The sequence below is a fragment of the Culex quinquefasciatus genome, chromosome 1 (assembly GCF_015732765.1).
Source record: "Culex quinquefasciatus strain JHB chromosome 1, VPISU_Cqui_1.0_pri_paternal, whole genome shotgun sequence".
NCBI classification, from domain to species: domain Eukaryota; kingdom Metazoa; phylum Arthropoda; class Insecta; order Diptera; family Culicidae; genus Culex; species Culex quinquefasciatus.
The window spans coordinates 9747219-9767728 of record NC_051861.1 but is presented as its reverse complement, the minus strand read 5'-3'; the positions used below and the strand labels follow the sequence as shown (position 1 = coordinate 9767728).

Genomic DNA, 20510 nt, shown 5'->3' with positions numbered 1-20510 from the left:
GAAATTATAAGGCATGGTATTAACATTTGAATGAAAAACTGTTTTAAAATGCATTTTACACCTGCCCAGTTGTTTTGCAATCATAAGTTTTAGTATAAAACAATTGGCAGAAAAAAAAACTTTTTGTGGTGCTGGTACATTAGAATTTTTCAAAAATTTTAAATAATTTTTATCTAACCTAGGCATGCTAAATATGCATTTCAAATTGTTTTCAGTTGGTAAGAATTCTATTTCCATTAAAATTTTGAAGTTTTTTTTAAATATTCGTTTTGTCCCCCGATTTTTCGACCGCTTTTAAAGGGCGGGGCGACAAGAACTTAGCAAATATTTTTTGAAGTTTATGTCCCTCGACTCTGATCAAAGTCGGGGGGAAGTGGTGTCAAAAAAAGCTAAAAATGTATATTACAGGCCACGGTGTCTACATTTGAATGAACAAAAGTGTTTTAAAATGCATCATACACCTGTCCAGTTGTTCTGCAATCATTGATTTCCAAAATTTCATAATACTGACGAAAATTTTATTTTTGCGAGAAAAAAAAAGTTTTTGCGGTGCTGTACATTGTAATTTTATAAAAGTTCAAAATACTTTAAACCGAGTCCAAACATGTTAAATATGATTATCAATGCAGAAAAATGCATTTAAGATTGTTCTCAGTTGATTAGACTTCTATTTACATTGAAATTTTGATATTTTTTTGAAAAAAATATTTTTTTGCCTTCTGATTTTTCGGACCAATTTTTAGGGGGAAGCAACATAAACTTTGAAAAATATTTGCAACGGCCTAAGGGCCCAAAAGATTGAAAATCTGACAACCCTATCAAACTTCAATATAACTTTATCAATGTGAGGAAGGTTCAACCACCTTAGGGTGGATTAGGTAATGTTTTTAAGTTCAAGCTAATTTTAGGATTTTTTTTAAATCAATGTTTTTTTGAGTTTAAAAAAAAATCCTTAAAAGAAATCAACTTCTGTAAAAACATTTTTGAAATGCTGAGCATATTTCCTATAATTTTCTCTCCGAAATTTTGAAATCGGCCAAATATTTTCTGAGATACAGCCTCACTAAGAATTCGAATCGATGAAAATAAATTTCTCTACGTGTCACCTAATTCGCCTGTAATATTCAACTGACGATGTCACGGAAACTATTGGACCTATTTTCAATGTAAAAATTGAAATATTTGCGATATTTTCTGATCACTTCAATAAAAGAAAATTATAAAATTGTGTCAATTGGTCTAAAATATAAATTAAGCAAATTCTTTTTTAGACCTATTCAATAGTTAAGCTTAAATTTAATATTTTGAAATTATTTTTATCGAAAATTTCAGAAAAAAAATATTTTAGTAGATATCAATATCATATTTTCAATATTTGGCCCATTTGAAATGTTAATCTTGATTCCAAAATTTTCAAAATATGTTTTGTTAAAAGATCAAAAAATTCCACAAATGTTTCATTTGAAAACTTTAATTTCCCTGCTGTATCTTCATATTGGAATTTCACAAAAAAAAAAACATGATTTTTAACGCTGAAAAATGCATTTTCACTTGATTTCAATTGACGAGACTTCCATTTAAATTTTGATTTTTCTTCTGAATCATATTTCGGGTTGACATAATCTTTAAAATATATTTACAACGGCCTTACTGAGGTATTTTGGAAACTGATTGCATTTAAAATCACTTTTCAAATGTTGAAAAATTGCATGTTATTTAAATTTTTATTCTTTTTTGGCCCCCTCCCTCGACATTGCACAGTGGAAAGAGTGACGTTTTGGAGCTTTGGTGTCTTCAGAAGAGTTGTTGCAAATGGAAAGGGGCAACTTTTGGTTTGATTGAAAATTAGGGTGGATCACGATTAGGGTGATTTTGAAAATCTAACTTTGCAGGAATATTTTTGGGAATTTGTTGTTGCATTTGAAATCTCTTTCACTATAAAAACGCTGAAAAAATTTTAGGGGTGTTTTTCTTTTAACTCGAGATATCTTCATTTGAAAAATTATAATTTTAAAGGGAAAACCACATGGGACCACCCTAACGAAATTCGAAAATTGTCCAAATATATGTTTTTCCATGCAATTTTGCCCGCTGAATCTAAATCTGCCTTTTCAGCATTTGTTTTGAAATGTGTCTCTATTCGATTCTGTTATTTTTAGTAGATAAAAGTAGGCTGTTTCGTCAAGCGAGAATGACAGGAAAAGTAGGAAGTTTCAAGACGGAATTGCAAAATAGTAGTTTATGCAACAAGTTGCAAAAAGAGGATTTTTTCAGCACGAGTCGTCGATAAATACGAAGAGTGCTGAAAAAATCAAGTTTTGCAACGAGTTCCATACAACATTTTTTGCAAATCCGAAAAACACCCATTGAGTGAAATTTTAAGTCTAATTTTCATGTATTTTGTCAATAAATCGTTTAAATCAAAAAAATGTTGAAAAGAGTTACTTTTCGAAACAAGTGCTGTAAAGTTCAACTTTTCAGCACCCATTTCAGTGCTGAAAAGTAGAACTTTTCAGCATTTGTTTCGAAAAGTGTTGCTATTCGATTCTGTTATTTTTGGTACAGAAAAGAAGGCTATTTCGTTGTCCAAGAATGACAGGAAAAGTAAGTAGTTTCACGACGGAATTGCAAAAATTACTATTTTGCAATTCCGTTGTGAAACTACTTAGTTTTCCTGTAATTATCGAATGATAAAACCCTATCACTCACATTTCGACAAAAAAAAAAAAACTTGTGACAAGCCTACATCATTCCAACAATCACAGTCTACTGCGTTTCCACCCCACATCGTTATCGCAAACCCTAGCCCGCGTCGTGCCCGTGCATGTATCGAAAGTAAATTAATAGTCGCGTCGCGACGCCGCCTTGACTGTATTAGGAGCCAATTATTGAGGGAAAACCGCGCTCAACGTACGCTCTCCGGAGACTCGGCCGTCAGTCTGGCCGTCGTTGTTGTTCACTGGCACTGGCCGCGTACGGTTCGGAACGGCCGTCGTCGCTCAGCTGGGTGGAAAATTTCTTCCACACACACACACATACAAATACAAGTGCAGGCAAAAGCAATTCAGGAAGTTCCAAAAGCGAAAAAATAATCGAAGAGGAAGGGTGGAGTTGTGCTGCTACAAGAAAGGAGGTCGGAGAACTAGAACACAAAGATTCGTCGGGGGCAGCGCGATGCTGAGTGAGGACGAGGATTGCATTCATCGTACAACTCTTGAACGCGACGAACGTGAGGTCGACAACAGCGTGCCAATCCAGGTGAATTTGAATTCCTGATTGAGGTGTTGGAACAGGTGACGAGGAAGAGTGGTAGTTGTGTGTGATTCTCATTCTTTTTTTTACGTAAGAATTCGGCATCGAATGGAAAATTTCGGAAGCATCGAGGACATTTTCGAGTGTTGTTACATAAATCAGGGGAAGAGTCGATACAGTGAAGGGAAGACACTGCTGCTGCTTCCTAGAAGCCAAAATCAGGAAAAACAACAAAGTAGCGAATCGAGATCGAGATCGCGCGGCTAGGCCAACAAAAACAAAATCAACTGTGTGTAAGGGTTTCTTTTAACGAGAGAGGTGTGTGGTGTTGTGCGGCGACGGTGGAAATTCGAGAAGGTGAACCGTGAACAAAAGCGTCTCAAGGCGACGTCGACGGCCAAGACCGAGACCGTCGTAGAATTGCAACTATACTCTAGAACACGCCGCCGCGAGCGGCTAGGATAAATGTAGGTCTTCCTCTTCCACACCGTGTGTTCGGAGGTGAATCAGTAGTCGTCAGCTGCTCCTCGAAAGAAGAAGACAAAAAAAAACGCCAACAACGACACAACCAGAACAAGTCGCGGTTGAATCGCGCGCAGAAGACAAGAGTATTGACCTCGGAACGACGACGTCGGCGAACGACGACGACGAGCAAACAACAATCAGAACCTGCTGTGTGCAATTAAGTGACCATCAGGTAATCACGCGGGGGGGTTATTTGGAGTTGGATGGGGAGGCGAATCGATAGGGCTGAGATTGCATGTGTTAAGACAAGAGTGTGGTTATGGAAGTGGAAGGACAGCATAATTAGGGCGCATACTCGCACCATCAGCACCAATACAACACAGGGGCGGCGGTTTGTGGACGACACGGAAGTTTGTGGAGGGGATTGTTGTGATTTTGTTGCTAACAAAGAAGACGAGGTGGCAGATGCAATTGAGGAAAAGTCGTGAGTTTTTATTCCAGGCAGTTTAATTTAAAGACTAGAGGCATAGGACTGTGCAAAAAATCTTTCAGAACGTATACGTGAACTTGAAAAAAATTAACCGAAACTCAAATTTACTGCTTTATTCACTTTTCAATTATTCAAGGAAAAAAAAATCAACGAGATCAATGAAAAAATGTTTGTTTATTTTGTTTTTGTGGGAAGTTGTTAAAACCTTTAAAACATGGATTAAAAAAAGAATTTTGTTAGAAATTGATTTGAATTAGTATTGGAACCATCCACTTATTACGTTAACCTTTCGAGATGATTAGAGACGATTCGATGATAGTTTTACTCACAATAATATAATTTAAACGAAAAGCTCTAAAATTACACAACTCAACATTTTTGAATTTGATTTCAGTAAACGCTTCAGTTTCGACAAGGTATGATAGATTAGGGCTTCAACCGAATTGGATTTGAATACACTTCCTGCCAATTCATAAAATTGTTAATTTCGGGAATAAATTTTAGGGTGGCCACTCAAGACGTAAAATCGTAATTCGTCAACACGCCAAATTAAAATCGGAAAAAGACGGAAATAGGCGATTTTGCGTCAAAAGACGAGAACATCAGGCATGCTTGAAATTTTGTTTAAAGCTCTTGAATAATTTTGTAATATCTTGAAATCCTTTTAAAAAATTGCACTCAATTCGTCTTGATCACTTTTCAAAGGTTCCTTTCACTATGTTAGTCTACTTGAGAATTAAACGACTAATTGAGGCATCAAAAATCTTAATAGTCCTTAGGAATACCGTAAACTTGAATGAGGCTTTACAGTCAGAAATTCACCAACACATTCAAAGAATGCTTACATGGCAGCTGCGGGTTTGTTTGCATCCGATCTGCCATCTCTTTCTAGCGAAACAGTTTTTTGTCATGCGACTTCTAGCTGTTTGTTTTTACCTACTGACGCTCGATATGTCAGCCCAAGGTATGTAGAATAGTAAGGTAAGGCGGGTTTTCCAGCTGTCAAAATAGTTGGTTGGCACTAAACCAGGATTTTATATGGAAATTTTCAGAAAAGTGAAAATTTTACCATTTTCAGGGCAAATTTCACCGGATTACGCGGTTTTAAAACAAAAATATGTCTTGAAAAAAATTAATTCTTCTAAACACGTTTTTCGGTTCAGTTTGGAATGCTTAACAATCAATCCTACCGAAAAACCCTTACTTAATCCACCTTTAGGTGGTTGGTGCCTTCCTCGCATATTTTTATCAAAATATCTGAGATCCGGCCTCAAAAAAAGTTTATTAAAAACAAAAAAGTACTTGTAACTTTTTATAGGGTTGTCAGATCTTCAATCTTATGGGCTTGTTGGAAAGGTCTTTTGATTACCTATCCAACGATGGGTCGCATGATTGATCCGGACAACTTTTTCATCAAAATAATTGAGAACCGGCCTCAAAAAAGTGTATAAATAACACTTAAGTGCTCATAACTTTTGATAGGGTTGTCAGATCTTCAATCTTTTAAACGCGTTGGAAAGATCTTTAAAATACCTTTCTTATGTATAGCATGACGGGTTTTCTTACAAAAAGTACAATCTTTGGAAGTTTAGCTAAAATCGTTTTTTTAGCATAACTTTTGAAGTACTTTTCTAAACTTCATAATATTATCTAGGTTCTTGTGGGACCCCAAGACGGATCGAATGAGGCCAAAACGGTCCAAATCGGTTCAGCCAGTCCGGAGATAATCGTGTGCATATTTTTCGGTGCACGGACTCACATCCAGACACACGCACAGACATTTGTTCAGAATTTGATTCTGAGTCGATAGGTATACGTGAAGGTGGGTCTACGAGGTCGAATAAAGAAGTTCATTTTTCAAGTGATTTTATAGCCTTTTCTCATAGAGGTGAGAAAAGCAAAAATCCGGTGAAATTTGCCCGGAAAAAGATCAAAATTTTACTTTTCTGAAAATCTCCATATAAAATCCGGGTTTCGAGCTCACCATTTTGACAGCTGGGAAATCCCGCCTTACCTTTTCTAATCTACATACCTTGATGTCAGCCAACATACACAGTGACGAAGAGTTTGTCATTTTTGGGTTAATTTTTTTTTCACAGAAAATGGGTTAAAACATGTCGATAATGTTTGATTTTCATTGTTTGAAAAAACTTTGCTATCAATTATCAAACAAAATCCAAATGTTTTTTGCATTAAATGGAAAAAACATTTTTTATTGGAATTTTTTCAAAAATATGAAAAATGTTAGAATCGAAAAATTATCAAAATAAATTTTAAAAGTTTCAAATGGGCTATTAAAGAAAAATCAAGTCTTACAAAAAAAAATGCATAAAATAGAAGTAAACATTAGGATGTAACAAAAATGACTTTTTGGCGGGCATTCAGGGATTTGTTCCGGTGGGCATACTGAGCCTAAATCCCAAATATGAGCTTGATTGGACGTAACAGGAGCTGGCGCTCCGCCCTTCAATTTTAAATGGGATTTAACCCGTAAAAAAAGATTTTTTCAAAAATGTCACTTTTTGAGGCATTTTGGCCAACAATGCGTTTACCAAAAACATCACTGGCGTGTAGGCCAAATCCTAGCGCATCTTTTGGTATATATAGCATTGAAGTTTGGAGCATCCTGGAGCTCGGTACAGACCTTCAAAGTTTGGCATTTTTTCGAAAAATCGGCCCCGGCAAAAAAGATATGCGTCGCACCTCGCGACGCCCGAGACGCCATTTGATTTTGCTGGGACCGATTTTTCGAAAAAATGCCAAACTTTGAAGGTCTGTACCGAGCTCCAGGATGCTCCTAACTTCAATGTTATATATACCAAAAGATGCGCAAGGATCTGGCCTACACACCAGTGATGTTTTTGGTAAACGCATTGTTGGCCAAAATGCCTCAAAAAGTGACATTTTTGAAAAAATCTTTTTTTACGGGTTAAATCCCATTTAAAATTGAAGGGCGGAGCGCCAGCTCCTGTTACGCCCAATCAAGCTCATATTTGGGATTTAGGCTCAGTATGCCCACCGGAACAAACCCCTGAATGCCCGCCAAAAAGTCATTTTTGTTACATCCTACTAAACATACATATTGATTAAACTGGATTTTTCACTGAAAAAAAAAACAACATTCAAACAACTGACAACTAGATAAATCAAAATTGATTTTCAAAATTGAATATTAAAAACCAGACAATTGAAATTAAACTTGACAAAAACATATTTTATTTATTTTGTTTCTATGAATAATAAATGTTACAATGTATTGTTTTTAGATTAAAAAAAAAACAAATAACATGAAGTTTGTTTTTTGCACTCCTTTTTTTTATTTTGCACTTTAAATCCGGAACAGTTACTTTACGTTTGCATGTTTTTAAAATGAGCCTTGAAATTTCATGAAATTATTGCTTAGATCAGTCTCAGTTTAGGATTTCCCTAAGAATGAAAATTATGAGAGTTTTTATTCTTGAAGTAATTTTTAACAAATTTGTTGTTTATTTTTTATTATTTTTTTTCTAAAATTGTCAATAGCCCGTTTTTAAACTTTATTCACAAATTCTGTTGATTCACATTAACTTTTTTTTAAGTTTTTTATTGTTTATTTATGGTGTTTCATCCAAAATCAAAAATTCTCCGAATCAGGCATGGAGTGACCCTCCTGTAGGGGATGCTTTTAGAGACTCTCAGGCCAAATTGGTTGAACACTCGCTTGTCCTAAGCGGGTTGCCACTCCATGCCTGATTCTGAGAACTTTTGGTTTTGGATGAAACACCCTAATACACATACGAATGCTCGGTGAAATGGTTAAAAGTAAGAATTTTTCCTTAAATTCTTTGAATCTGGTTTTGTTTATACAAATATGGATTTAAAACTGAATTTGAAACACTAACTTTATTAAAAAAAAGTTCTTAAAAATGCCTAGCAAATTTGAAGATTTTATCGAATTGTGTTTCAAAAACGGTATTGCGGGATTTTACAATGGAATTTAAACAAAATTCAAATTATTTTAAAACCCAAATAATGCTGAATATGATTTCAAACGCAGAAAAATAAATTTAAAACAGTTTTTCGTACAAAAATCTTCTATTTCCACTAAAAATATAAAGATTTGAAGATCAAAAAAACATTTTTTTAGCTCTTTTTTCAACAATATTGTCAGTTTCTTTCAAAGGTACACGCCGCGTGGCATTTCAGAATATGCCATAGACATTGTTGCCAGCGATTTTCTGCACTTTTAGTGCAATAAAAATCATTCCTGGCAACAATGGCAAGCGATTCGAAGAAGAACATCAGCAAAAACAAAACGCGCAGTATTGGGCTGATGCACGAAGTGATTTGTTTACCGTTTTTTTGGTACCCTCCGCAAACGTCAAACCATACAAAATTGCTGCCGGATCCGGGAGAGATCCGGATAAAGATCCGGCAGCAATTTGTATTGATTTGACGTTTGCTGAGGGTGCCGAAAAGTTTGGTTATGTTCTGCTTGCAAAAGACAATGGGATTTGACAGCGCACATTTGCCGAAAGTGCGGCGCGTCGTTTCTCGAGGCCGGTATGCCGCGTGTCTTTTTGGACAGTACGAGCAATACATCTCCTAAAGTATTGGTTGGTTGGTTGTTTCTGGTGGAAAATATTGGGAGCAACAAAATTAATACAAAGATTCCTGACGGCATTTTCCGATACATCATTAAGATTTTCTCAAAAAATTAAAAAAAAATCGCAATCGTTAACACCGTTGATAAAATCTTCCCCAACCCTTGGCCAGCACCAACGTGGGTGGGTTGGAGTTTGGGTGTTCAATGATTTTTCCGGGCTGTTGTTGGGCTGGCTGACACGTTATCTGTTTGTTTGCTAAATTTGCTCTCTTATCTCCTGCCGGGGGACAATTTGCCTTGTGTTGTGTATGTTTACTGATGAAATTGATAGTGCTGCCATATTTGCCTAATTTTGATGGCCCAATTTGCCAGCAGAGCAGAGCAGCGCTCGTGTTTGCGTCATTTTGTTGCTGAATTAAGTTTTTTTTTTATTTTCACGGGGATCTTCAAGGCCAACAACACGTGCTTGTGCAAATGAACAACGATCTCAATGAATCAACCTGTTCATATCTGTTATCAGGATCCTGGAGATAATTACGTCGTTCACAGTGAAAGTTACTACGTACTGCACGTTTTCTGAGTAGATTAACACAAAACAAAAGGGTGGCCTTATCTGAGTACGCTTGCACCTGCGCCAAACAAGTCCCTAATGCCATTCACTTTCCCACAATTAGATATCTCTAATGGCAGTTGTTAAGATATCATTATCTGTGCACAATGTAAAGTGGTATGGCCATTATGTTACTTTGGCTAAAAACGCTGTACGCGGTCAAGGTTTAATGATTGATGGAGTTTGATTCCTTGAAATGAGTGATTATCCCTGGCCATTATCTAATAATGTGATTTAAAACGCAGTAGCATGCCATGACTTTGACACCTTAAGAAACGGGGTCGATCAGTGTTGCCAAACCGTTACGTACACCGAGGGGTGATGCATCTAAAAACGCTTTGCATACTAGATCATTCTAGAAAACGCTAAAAACAAAATATGGCATATTTCAAATCACGAGTCAATGAACCTCGTGGTCGCTACTCTAAAACAACAGTCAAAATGCTACGGCTTCTAACCGAGGCTTCAACCGGTGCGCCATAAATCAATTTTGCTCAGTCAAACACAACCCAAGACACTTCTCGCTGTGTCGACAAAAAAAGTCACGCCATATTTTAATTATCACAATCTGGCGCTAAAACGTGACTCGGCGCGATGTCGGAATGACAAATGAACCCCGAGAGGCGCGCGCGGGGTCTTTATTTGCATTGATTCAAGTGTCAATCGAAAGAATCGCGCTACCGCGCCGGTTCAAGGACGTTCCGGAGTGACCTCGAACGGAGGCGATGCCTACTTTGATGGTGTTTTCGGAAGCGCGCTCATGTCAGTGTTGCCAGCTCCAAATTGATGATGTTTCTACAACATTTTGTAACTCGTGGTGGCGCAGTTCCACGAAGCAATGTAATCCAATTAGATTGTGCAATTTGCTGCCATCAACCCCCAGTACGCACGTAACTGATTACCCTGCACCGTTCGCTGTGTAATGATTCATTCCCGGGAAAGAGGCAACTCTTTCCCTCTCTGTTTATCAGTCCTGTAATGGTCGCAGCAGGCGGTGTGTTTTGCGCCCTATCATTACTGGTTACGTCGCGGCGCAGCTTGAACGCAGGCCTGCTATGCGTACACTATCAGTTGGAGGGACCACGTGCCAATCGTGACTTAAACTAATAGTTGGCATCACACTGTTTTCGTTCTTGGAATCACCCCTCGCGGGTAGCTTTCCGTGCAGGGTGATTTCAAAACAAAAACAAGTTGAAGGAATTAATTTTAAATCAAAACTATCGACAAAAGCTTGCTAAGGAAGTAATTAATTTCATGGAAGCATTATGTAATCCGCTTTTTACATGCACTTGTCGGCCTCTGATATCAAACGACTTCCTTCCACCTAGCGGGATTCCCACGAGACTTTTTTTTTATTTGCTGAGTTGTTCCGTTGTCAACAGAGCACATCAACTCACAATACGTTCAGTGACTTTCAAGTGACTCGTGTAATTGAGTCTGATTAAAATTGCATTACTCGCGATGTTGGCCTCGATCGGTATCGATTTCCTGACTGCTGAATACTGTCATCGCTCGCATAAAGTCCGGACAACCGGAAAGGGTTCTCAACCATAATGGAGCGTCAAGTGGCAGTCAGTTTCTTTGTCCGAACGAAGACGACAACCATAAATCAATGCAGTAGTGATGTGTAGTTTCATTCTCAGCAGGGTCGTCGACTTTGAGCTACCCCCCGGCGATTAGCTGTCAAAACTGATTGAATCTCAATTCCGAAGTATTGGCATCACTTCAAATTGAAAATTAAGTGTTGCCAGCTGTCCAATGAAAATAATATCAAACGATGCAAACAGAATTTGCACGGCAATTAATTCAAACAAAGGTCATTTCCGAGAAGTCACCATACTCTGCCTGGTGCTTCTCAACGTACGAAGGTCAAGGCTAAAAATGCTGCATTTTCCCTATAGATTCACATGGCTATAACGCTCGGAATGCTCAGCTTGCAAAAAGTGCGACACAAAACAGAAATTGATTGCTTTCCGTCTTGTTTTTTTTTCTGGCGAGTGCCGCGTGTTCGAAAACAATCGTAAAGCCTTAATCCAACTCAGTTTGATCCATAAAAATAAAAGAAGACACGATTTTGACCCCATTCCCCTGCCCTATTTCCTTGTTTCGCAGGGCTTGATCAACTACGATTTGCTGGCCGCACCACACAACAGCCACGGATGGTGTCCGCTGGCCTCGCCGGAAACTGTGTCCACCACCACTGTGCCGCGGACGAACCGTCGGACGACCGAAATACCGTCCCCGAGTCTGGCGGCGGCAACCCCGACGCGGACGGGCCCGCATGATTAGGGTGGCGGCGGTCGAGTGAGTGCGAGAAGGAGTAGCTGTTGTGAACCGGAACAAGTGAACGCGTGTCCGGGATGGGTGAGGAGAGTGTCGAGTGCAGCGAGGGCAAGCTGATCACCAAAAATGGCGACTACAGCCCGGTCAAGCAGTCGTCGGAACACGGCGGCAGCTGCAGCGGCGTGGACAGCGACGAGCTGAGTCGCAGCGACAGCCAGCGGAAGAGTGGTGAGTAGCTGGACGAAATCAGGGGGGTGATTCAAATATCGAACCACTTGTGTAGCGTAATTTACGCGCCGCTTATCAACTTTGCCCGAAGTGATAGAGTTGTCTCGACAACAGATATGAAGCACTAAGTCACTGTTTAACGACAGTGACGACAGTTGTCCATAAATAAGGCAATATAATGATTGCCAATCACCACCCCTCATTTGCTTCCGTCAATCAAGCGTGCAGAGACAATCGCCGGACCAGATAAAATTCAAGGCCAGATATTTTCGTGTGGCAACTGTCGTTTCAGGAATTCATGATATTTTTTAAATGCGCAGATTAAGAACAACATTTTCCGAAGTACCTGGCAGACATTTTGGATAATTGAATTATTAAAAAAAATCGTGATGATTACCTGTTACCAAATCAATATTCTTAATTTCCAAATTCCGCAATCTTGGATTTTTGGTCTTTTTCACATTTGAAACTTTTTAAGTTTCTACCCCATTGTTTTGACAAAGTCAAACTAAAAAGTGACGAACTGTCACTGGGGGAGGGGGGCACGGTTGATTCTAAAAAATGCCAGGTAGGGGTGCAGCTTAAATGTTTAAGCTTCTCGATTATCTAGATTTTTTTCTACTTTGTACGTTTATGCAAAAATAAACGATAAAAAAATAAAAAAAATGTCATTTCAGACATTTTTGTATGTTTGTACTCTAATTCCATCTTATTTTCAAGATTCTCAGTATTCTAACAAATTGGTATGTACAAAAAGTCATTAAAGTTAAAATAAAAAATATAAAAGAATTTTCAGTCATTTTTGCTTGTAAATGCATTCTTTCTGACATTCTTTCTTTATCTACAAAAATAGTTAAATTGAACAAAGAAAACAATGACGAGAATTCAATAATTTTTGCATTTTTTTATTTATAATTTAAAAAACTTAAGAATGTCTGCAAAAATTACAAAAAATACAAAAATTACAAAAATTACAAAAATTACAAAAATTACAAAAATTACAAAAATTACAAAAATTACAAAAATTACAAAAATTACAAAAATTACAAAAATTACAAAAATTACAAAAATTACAAAAATTACAAAAATTAAAAAAATACAAAAATACAAAAATTACAAAAATTACAAAAATTACAAAAATTACAAAAATTACAAAATTACAAAATTACAAAAATTACAAAAATTACAAAATTACAAAAATTACAAAATTACAAAAATTACAAAATTACAAAAATTACAAAATTACAAAATTACAAAAATTACAAAAATTACAAAATTACAAAAATTACAAAATTACAAAAATTACAAAATTACAAAAATTACAAAAATTACAAAATTACAAAATTACAAAAATTACAAAAATTACAAAAATTACAAAAATTACAAAATTACAAAATTACAAAATTACAAAATTACAAAATTACAAAAATTACAAAAATTACAAAATTACAAAATTACAAAAATTACAAAAATTACAAAAATTACAAAATTACAAAAATTACAAAAATTACAAAATTACAAAATTACAAAAATACAAAAATTACAAAAATTACAAAAATTACAAAAATTACAAAAATTACAAAAATTACAAAAATTACAAAAATTACAAAAATTACAAAAATTACAAAAATTACAAAAATTACAAAAATTAAAAAAATACAAAAATACAAAAATTACAAAAATTACAAAATTACAAAATTACAAAATTACAAAATTACAAAAATTACAAAAATTACAAAAATTACAAAAATTACAAAAATTACAAAAATTACAAAAATTACAAAAATTACAAAAATTACAAAAATTACAAAAATTACAAAAATTACAAAAATTACAAAAATTACAAAAATTACAAAAATTACAAAAATTACAAAAATTACAAAAATTACAAAAATTACAAAATTACAAAAATTACAAAAATTACAAAAATTACAAAAATTACAAAAGCTTTTCCGAGGCAAATCGTAGCAGGCTGCTGAAGAGCTTTTGATCGTGGATTTGGCGGACTATGTACAGAGGAAGGGAAGTAGTGTGTATTTGGTGTGGTGGTGCGGGGGCGTGAGGGTGGAAAGTTGAGAGCGGTTCAGACGGAAGTGGGCCGATTGGTGTTGGCAGAAGTGAGACGGAGCTGCCTGCTCACCCGTGTGCAGCATTAAGTTAACGCTTTGGGTGCTGCGTCAGCTGCAACATCCGTCGTGAAAGAGGACGCGGGATTGCATTGATGTACTCCAGGATCGACGCTCGAGATCAAAGTTTCTTCCGGGTCTTGCGGCCTTGCGGCCGACGGACCTGCGGATGACGTTTGAGACAGCTGCATGCAGACGCGGGTGAGCAAGTTCCAATAAGAACATTATTTTTGAAATGTGTGAATGATTATGCGTGTGTGGGTGAGAGGTTAAAATTGAGCCGAAACAACTTGTCTAGATAACTTTTAATTAGGGGAGCGGTGCCATGTTTGGGTGAAGTCAAGTTGTGGGTGTTGAGAAAGATTTTTCTGTTGTTTCGGCTTAATTGAGAATGTTTGTGCGAGTGTATCTGTTTATATTGTATTAATGTTATTGCTTTGTTACAAAATGATTTCAGCTTACAGATACATAAAAAATCGAGAGTGGACTTTGGGAGCATTTCGTTGCGCGTACAAATTATTCAAACATTACCGTCGCAAGGTTGGTTTCAGTTTGTCGCGTTTCGCTGGTCGGGAAATCTGTTTCATCATTATTGCTCTCAAATGAAAAATTGAATACGAATCGCAACGCGTTTACGTCGGATCGATTTTGTTTCATCTCGCGATTTAATTTCTCTCATAATTGCAATATAGCTCATTTAATCCGAAAAACAAACAAAGAATACAAAATCACTCTTTAAATTAATACGGTGTTGGCTTTATCTTTCCACAGCCGGCTGTCTAAGATTGAGCCATCTCTTGATTAATCAAACAACAGATAAACGGGAATCTTGGAACTTTAAAAAACGGAATTTGAACGGTGTGCGTCGCGGTCCTCGCGCAGGATTTTCGTTGCCGTTTCCGTCTTAGTTGTCCCCCCGATTGTGTGTGTGTTTCGATCCGGGCGGTTTCGGGATGTTTGACAGTTGCGTTGGAGAATTTGAACGGTGTGCGTCGCGGTCCTCGCGCAGGATTTTCGTTGCCGTTTCCGTTTTTGTTGTCCCCCCGATTGTGCGTGTATTTCGATCCGGGCGGTTTCGCGTTTTCGCATTTTAGTTGGTTTTATCTTTCCACAGCCGGCTGTCTAAGATTAAATCATTTATGCTAAACTCAACACCAAATAACCGGGAATAGTCTCATCCGCATACTCCGACTGTTTGCCTTGAGAATGCATAATACATCACACCATTAAACAAAATTTATTGATTATTGGGTCGCATCATCATCCTCTATGTTGAATCCTGGCCATTACCCTTACCCACTAACAAAATCCCAAGTAGAAGTAGTTTTCCGGCACACGCGGGGTGTGGATATCGTATAGAACCCACCCTTGGTAGCAGCCTGTGCTAACTAACATTCCCGTCCCATTCCCTCGAGATCTACAAACTGACATGGCGGGCGCCGTTGGTGGCCAACGACTGTTTCCTATTCGCACCGGCTCTAGTTTTGATGATCGTGATGTTTTATCTTTTCAGCGCATTCATGCATGCTGTTGATAAGGGAAACATCATTTGATCATTGAAGCGTGTGACCGGTTGTGCTGATGGGATATTATGGTCCTGTTCAGCAACGGAGAAGGACAACCATGGGTGGTCTCTCATGCTCATGCTCATGCTCAAAAATTACAAAAATTACAAAAATTACAAAAATTACAAAAATTACAAAAATTACAAAAATTACAAAAATTACAAAAAATACAAAAATTACAAGCATTGGAAAGAAAAAATCTTAAAATTTTAGAAATTTTATGGGTTGGAAGTTAAACTTTTTTTATGTGACTTTGCCAATGTTTTTAAAAATGTTATTTTTCAGGTGTCTACTTTGGCTGTGTTTTATACTAACATTTCCTATATTTAAAGTAAAAGAAGTATGCAGTAATTTTTCTAGTGTCCCAGACTATGCCTCTACGTATTTATTTAAAATTTAAATGATAATGGTGCCATTTTATAGCAGAAAATGTGAAAAACAAGCAAAAAATTAATAAAGTGAAAATAAGATAGGCAAAATGTAATGATAGAAGGTGGTAGAATAGGCCAAACACTACCGAAAACAAACATAAACTAAACAAGATAAACGCAACTTAAAATACTAAAAATGAAACAAGAAAAACATAACACAAGAGAAGTAAAGTTTTTCGTAGAACAAAAGTTGCTCAAAATGACCTCCTGGACAAGGGAAAAATAAAAATTTTCGAAAAAAAATTGGGCAGTAGAGGGTTAAAATGCATTCCCCTGCGTTTAGATTCATTTTTAGCATTGATTAAAAAATCTCTTAAATTTTTAAAAAAATTCGATGTTTTATCGCAAAAAGTTTTTTTAATGGGAATCGATTCCTCAGGCAATTTTACATAAAAGTCTCTATATTGACTATTGTCCTATGTCCATTCCTTGTGAAAATACAGCGGTTTTAAAAATAAAAATGTTGAAAAAATAGGTTTTTTAGTGGTTTTTGGCAATTCCTATATGACAGACTTGATTTTTTACTTGTTTAAATGTTTACGTAAGCTTATTTACTATCCAGGTTTCTACCACACTGAAAAAAATATTCAATTATCAGTTATGAGCAATGTAATTATGCTCATATCTGTAAGCCCATACATTTAATTGAAATGCTGTCAAGGGCAAACTTAAAGAAATTTGGACGAGTTTCCCGGTAAAAATATTTACGAGACTAAAAAATCAAGTCGGTCTTTTAGAAATTGCCAAAAACCACCAAAAAACCTATTTTTCTACATTTTTATTTTTAAAACGGTTGTATCTTCACAAGGATTGGACATAGGACAATGATCAATTTGTAGACTTTTATGTAAAATTGTCTGAAAAATCGATTCCCATTATCGGTTTTTGAAAATTTTGACGTTTAGACCACTTTTCTAAAAAAACAGTTTTAGTAAATGATTTTTGTATTTTTTAGGAGAGACATACCATCCTGCATTTTTCGTGAGTCTTTTTGTTACATTTTAGGCTATTTTCACAAAAATTTTGAACGAAAAATAATCGTGACATCACCTTAAAATTTAACTTTTAAACTTAAAAATTGAAAAATCTCATAGAATTGGCGTGTATTTTTCTTTCAGTGTATTTTTCCAAAAGCCCGTCTAATTTCCTACAAGTTTGTCTTTTACCATTTTTGATACGATGTAACGGCTAAGAGATACAGCAACATTGAAATTACAAAATACAAAACCATTTAAAACTTTTACACCCTTCTCAAATGTCATTATCCAGTGCAACTGGCTCCATATACACAAAAATAGCTTATACAGGCCCAAGATAACATGTCTAAAAAGTTTCGTTGAAATCGGAGAGGGTCGGGTACAAGAGTACCAGAAAAATTCCTGATTTGAGCTGGAATTGCTCTTATGCGAATTTTTATTTTGAATGTTTGAAATAAGGATGTTTTTCTTCCAAAATTTTTAGGAGGGCGACCATGTATGGGCTGCGCCTTCGCGCCCCCCCCCCCCCTCAAAGTCAGTGCCCCTGAATAGTATTTAAGGATTTACGTCTGTTTGTCTATGAATTAACAAAAAATGTTTTTTTTTTAATTGTAAAGTAATTTTTATTTAGGGGAAATATGCCCATTTTAAGCCTAATTAGCGGTCGTGTTTGAATGATGCTGGATAATCTGGATTGTTCCTTGAAATTCACTAAAACCAAGTACACCAACGAGTAGAGCAACTTTTTGTGAACATTTCTGTTTATTTTCACTTTTATTAAAGGTTATGCTATTCCTTTTACAAGCATTTAAAAAAACTATTTCAAAAATGCATTCTAATCAGTCGAGTGCATTGGGCCACGCCCATTTTTCTATTTTCAGCTTAGTTCTTTTTTTCTTCCAGCGCTCTTTTGGGTCTGCTTAGTGCTGCCAAAATTTATGAAATTTTAAGCGAACACTCACGAAAAGTAGGATTTATAGCGAAAGTTTCCTGGCAGCACTTGCTCACTCCAACAGGCGCTGCACCAGCAAGATGGTGATGTTGGTAGCCACCCTTTGTTCTTTATTTGTCTTCGCTCCTCGCTCGGTTTTCTTCAGCCCTTCGATTAGAATCAGTATTCAAAATTGAAACGTCAAAAGACTTAGTGCGTTTGTTTTTTTGTTGGTGCTTGCTAATTATTCACATTTTTCGGGATTATTTTTCAAGTGAGTGACTAAGTAATGGTCAAAAGAACATGTTGCCGGTAGTTGGAAGAAATTTTATATCTTAAGCGCTTTGAAATCTTTAGCGCAAGTGAAAAGATATTGATGGTCCCGAGCAGACGGTAATAACTTGGGAATAACATTTTTTGATATTTGAAAATACTAGGTCAATAACATTTTATGTTATTTATAACATGATTTGTTATTCCCCGTTATGATTTTTTTTTGTTATTGGATCGTTATTGTTATAACAGACTAATAACATTTTTAGTTATTCTTCGAACAAATCTTTGTTATTATTTTTTGTTATTTTAACAACTAATCCGATCATCCCAATAACAGTTCGAGGTATTCTTCCATAACAAAAAATGTTATTCCAAAGTTGTTATGGCTGTCAACCAATATCAGACCAATAACAAATTTTGTTATGATAACATAAACTGTTATTAAACTCTTATGCAAAAATGGATTATTCAAGAAGATTTCATAACACTTTTTGTTATTTTAACAGTATTTGTTATTGAAATGGCATAAATTTTGTTATTACCGTCTGCCCGGGGTGACTTTCGTTAAGCAGTTAACCTCTCATCTTGCGTGTGGATGTGTGTGCCACCAAAATGATGAGAAATGGTCTCGCAAAATAGAAATTATGATCAAAAGTGCATTAAATTTGATCTTTTTGGCCAGTAAGTGGCATACATTTGCGTGCTTACTCGAGGCGGTGCTGTTGCTGGTAAGTTTATAGCCTGAAAAGTATTTTTGGAGCTTTAATCGAGCATCAATCAAACTCTTCATATGACGAAGATAGGTGTTTGATTAGAGAGGGTATATTTCCCCTAACTCTGTTTTTCTGTCTTCTAAAACATCCAAAAACAAAACAATAGTTCAGCTTTTAATAATAATAAAAAATGTTTTATTTTCATGAATACCTTATCTAAAAACAAAAAAAATAATTGTAGTCATGTTATCGATCAACATTTGACTTATAAATAATAATGCTATCTTTGAGCAGTGCTACAAGTTGATCAAAATTCATTTGGCAGCGTTGCCATTTTTTTTAATTTGATTTTCGAAAACTGTGGAAAGAAGTTGAAAAATCGTCTTGAAGCAAACAACGTTTTTGGTTGCACGTGGGTGGTCCACACGCCGTAACGATGACCAGTTTCGGGGCACCTTCGCGCCGAAATCACCGGAAAACACTGCATGACTAATGCCGTTACGCGCCAAAAGTTCATTGCCAACGCCGCGCGCCAAATGGCCAACCGTTCAAGCGTGACCATTAGTATTCATTTGAACGCGCGCCGTCTTGATAATGAAACTTAATTTCGCAAAAGTGTGTTATTTCGTTTGACTTACAGCTTGTGTTAGGTCATACTGCTATCAGAACGGTGACAAAGTGTCACGCAGTTTCGTTACACGGAGATCTCTACAAGCGAAATTGGATCAATTGAAGCTAATCAAATTGTGTGTTTTACTTTTTCATTTGATGACACTTTAAGAGAATCTATGGTAGCTGTTGACGTACTGACGAGGGACTTCCCGTCGGAAATTCCACCCTTGCCGGTTAATTGAAATTCAAGTTCATGCAAAATTGTTTTGTTTTTCTCCGACTCTCCGCAAGTCGTGAAATCTAAGCGACATCAGTTAGAGAAGGTCAGTGTTAATTGACAAACTTTTATGACGTTCGCGCGCCAATTTGTCATCGAGCGCTCTCTGGTGGGGGTGGTGACCGGCTGATGCATCTCCCGCGTGTTTCGAAGGGTTTGTTTTTCCGCGTTGATCCCCTGCCAAGAAGCGCTGCTGTGGTGACTGTGTACTCCTTCATGACCAATTAGCTCACGGTCAAAGAAATTGATTCAGCCCCGAGCGCAACGCCGCCAAGTCAAAAAAAAAATCCTAAATTTTCCAGCTATCGCGAGAGTGAGATAAATTTAGAACTCTTCGACGTGGTCCAAAAGTGACCGGACGACGAGGTTTGGAGGTGGCGCGCGGGATCGATTTTAAATTGGCGTCGATGACCGACTTTTGCGGAACGGTTCGACTTGGCAGGGTCAAAATTGACAGGGGCAATAGATTTTGATTTTTCGTTTGATTGACATGTTTTCCGGTGAATATTTCTCCATTTTTTTATTGCTTCAGCCTAAAATAATGTGTAAAAAGTTAAATTCAACAGAATCTGATGAAATTTTACCAGTTGGTGTGAAGTTACACAAAAAAGAGGGACTGTTTTTTATAAGGACTTGCCAGAAAAAAAGGTTAGGCTGATACAAATCTTATTTAAAGATTTTGTCATCCC

At 36.4% G+C, this 20510-nt stretch overlaps 1 protein-coding gene across 3 annotated transcripts in view; it reads left to right on the top strand.

Annotated features, from left to right (window-relative positions):
• Positions 1-20510, top strand: part of LOC6039889 (monocarboxylate transporter 13) — a 35995-nt gene that overhangs the window by 1221 nt on the left and 14264 nt on the right. The window contains exons 1-2 of one of the 3 annotated variants that reach the window (XM_038248724.1): positions 2927-3949; positions 11515-11913. In XM_038248724.1, coding sequence (XP_038104652.1) covers positions 11763-11913 — 151 coding nt within the window. In that variant the 5' untranslated portion in view covers positions 2927-3949; positions 11515-11762. Of the gene's footprint in view, positions 1-2926; positions 3950-11514; positions 11914-20510 lie in introns of those variants that run through there. The other 2 variants (XM_038248726.1, XM_038248725.1) reach the window with 2 other exon arrangements.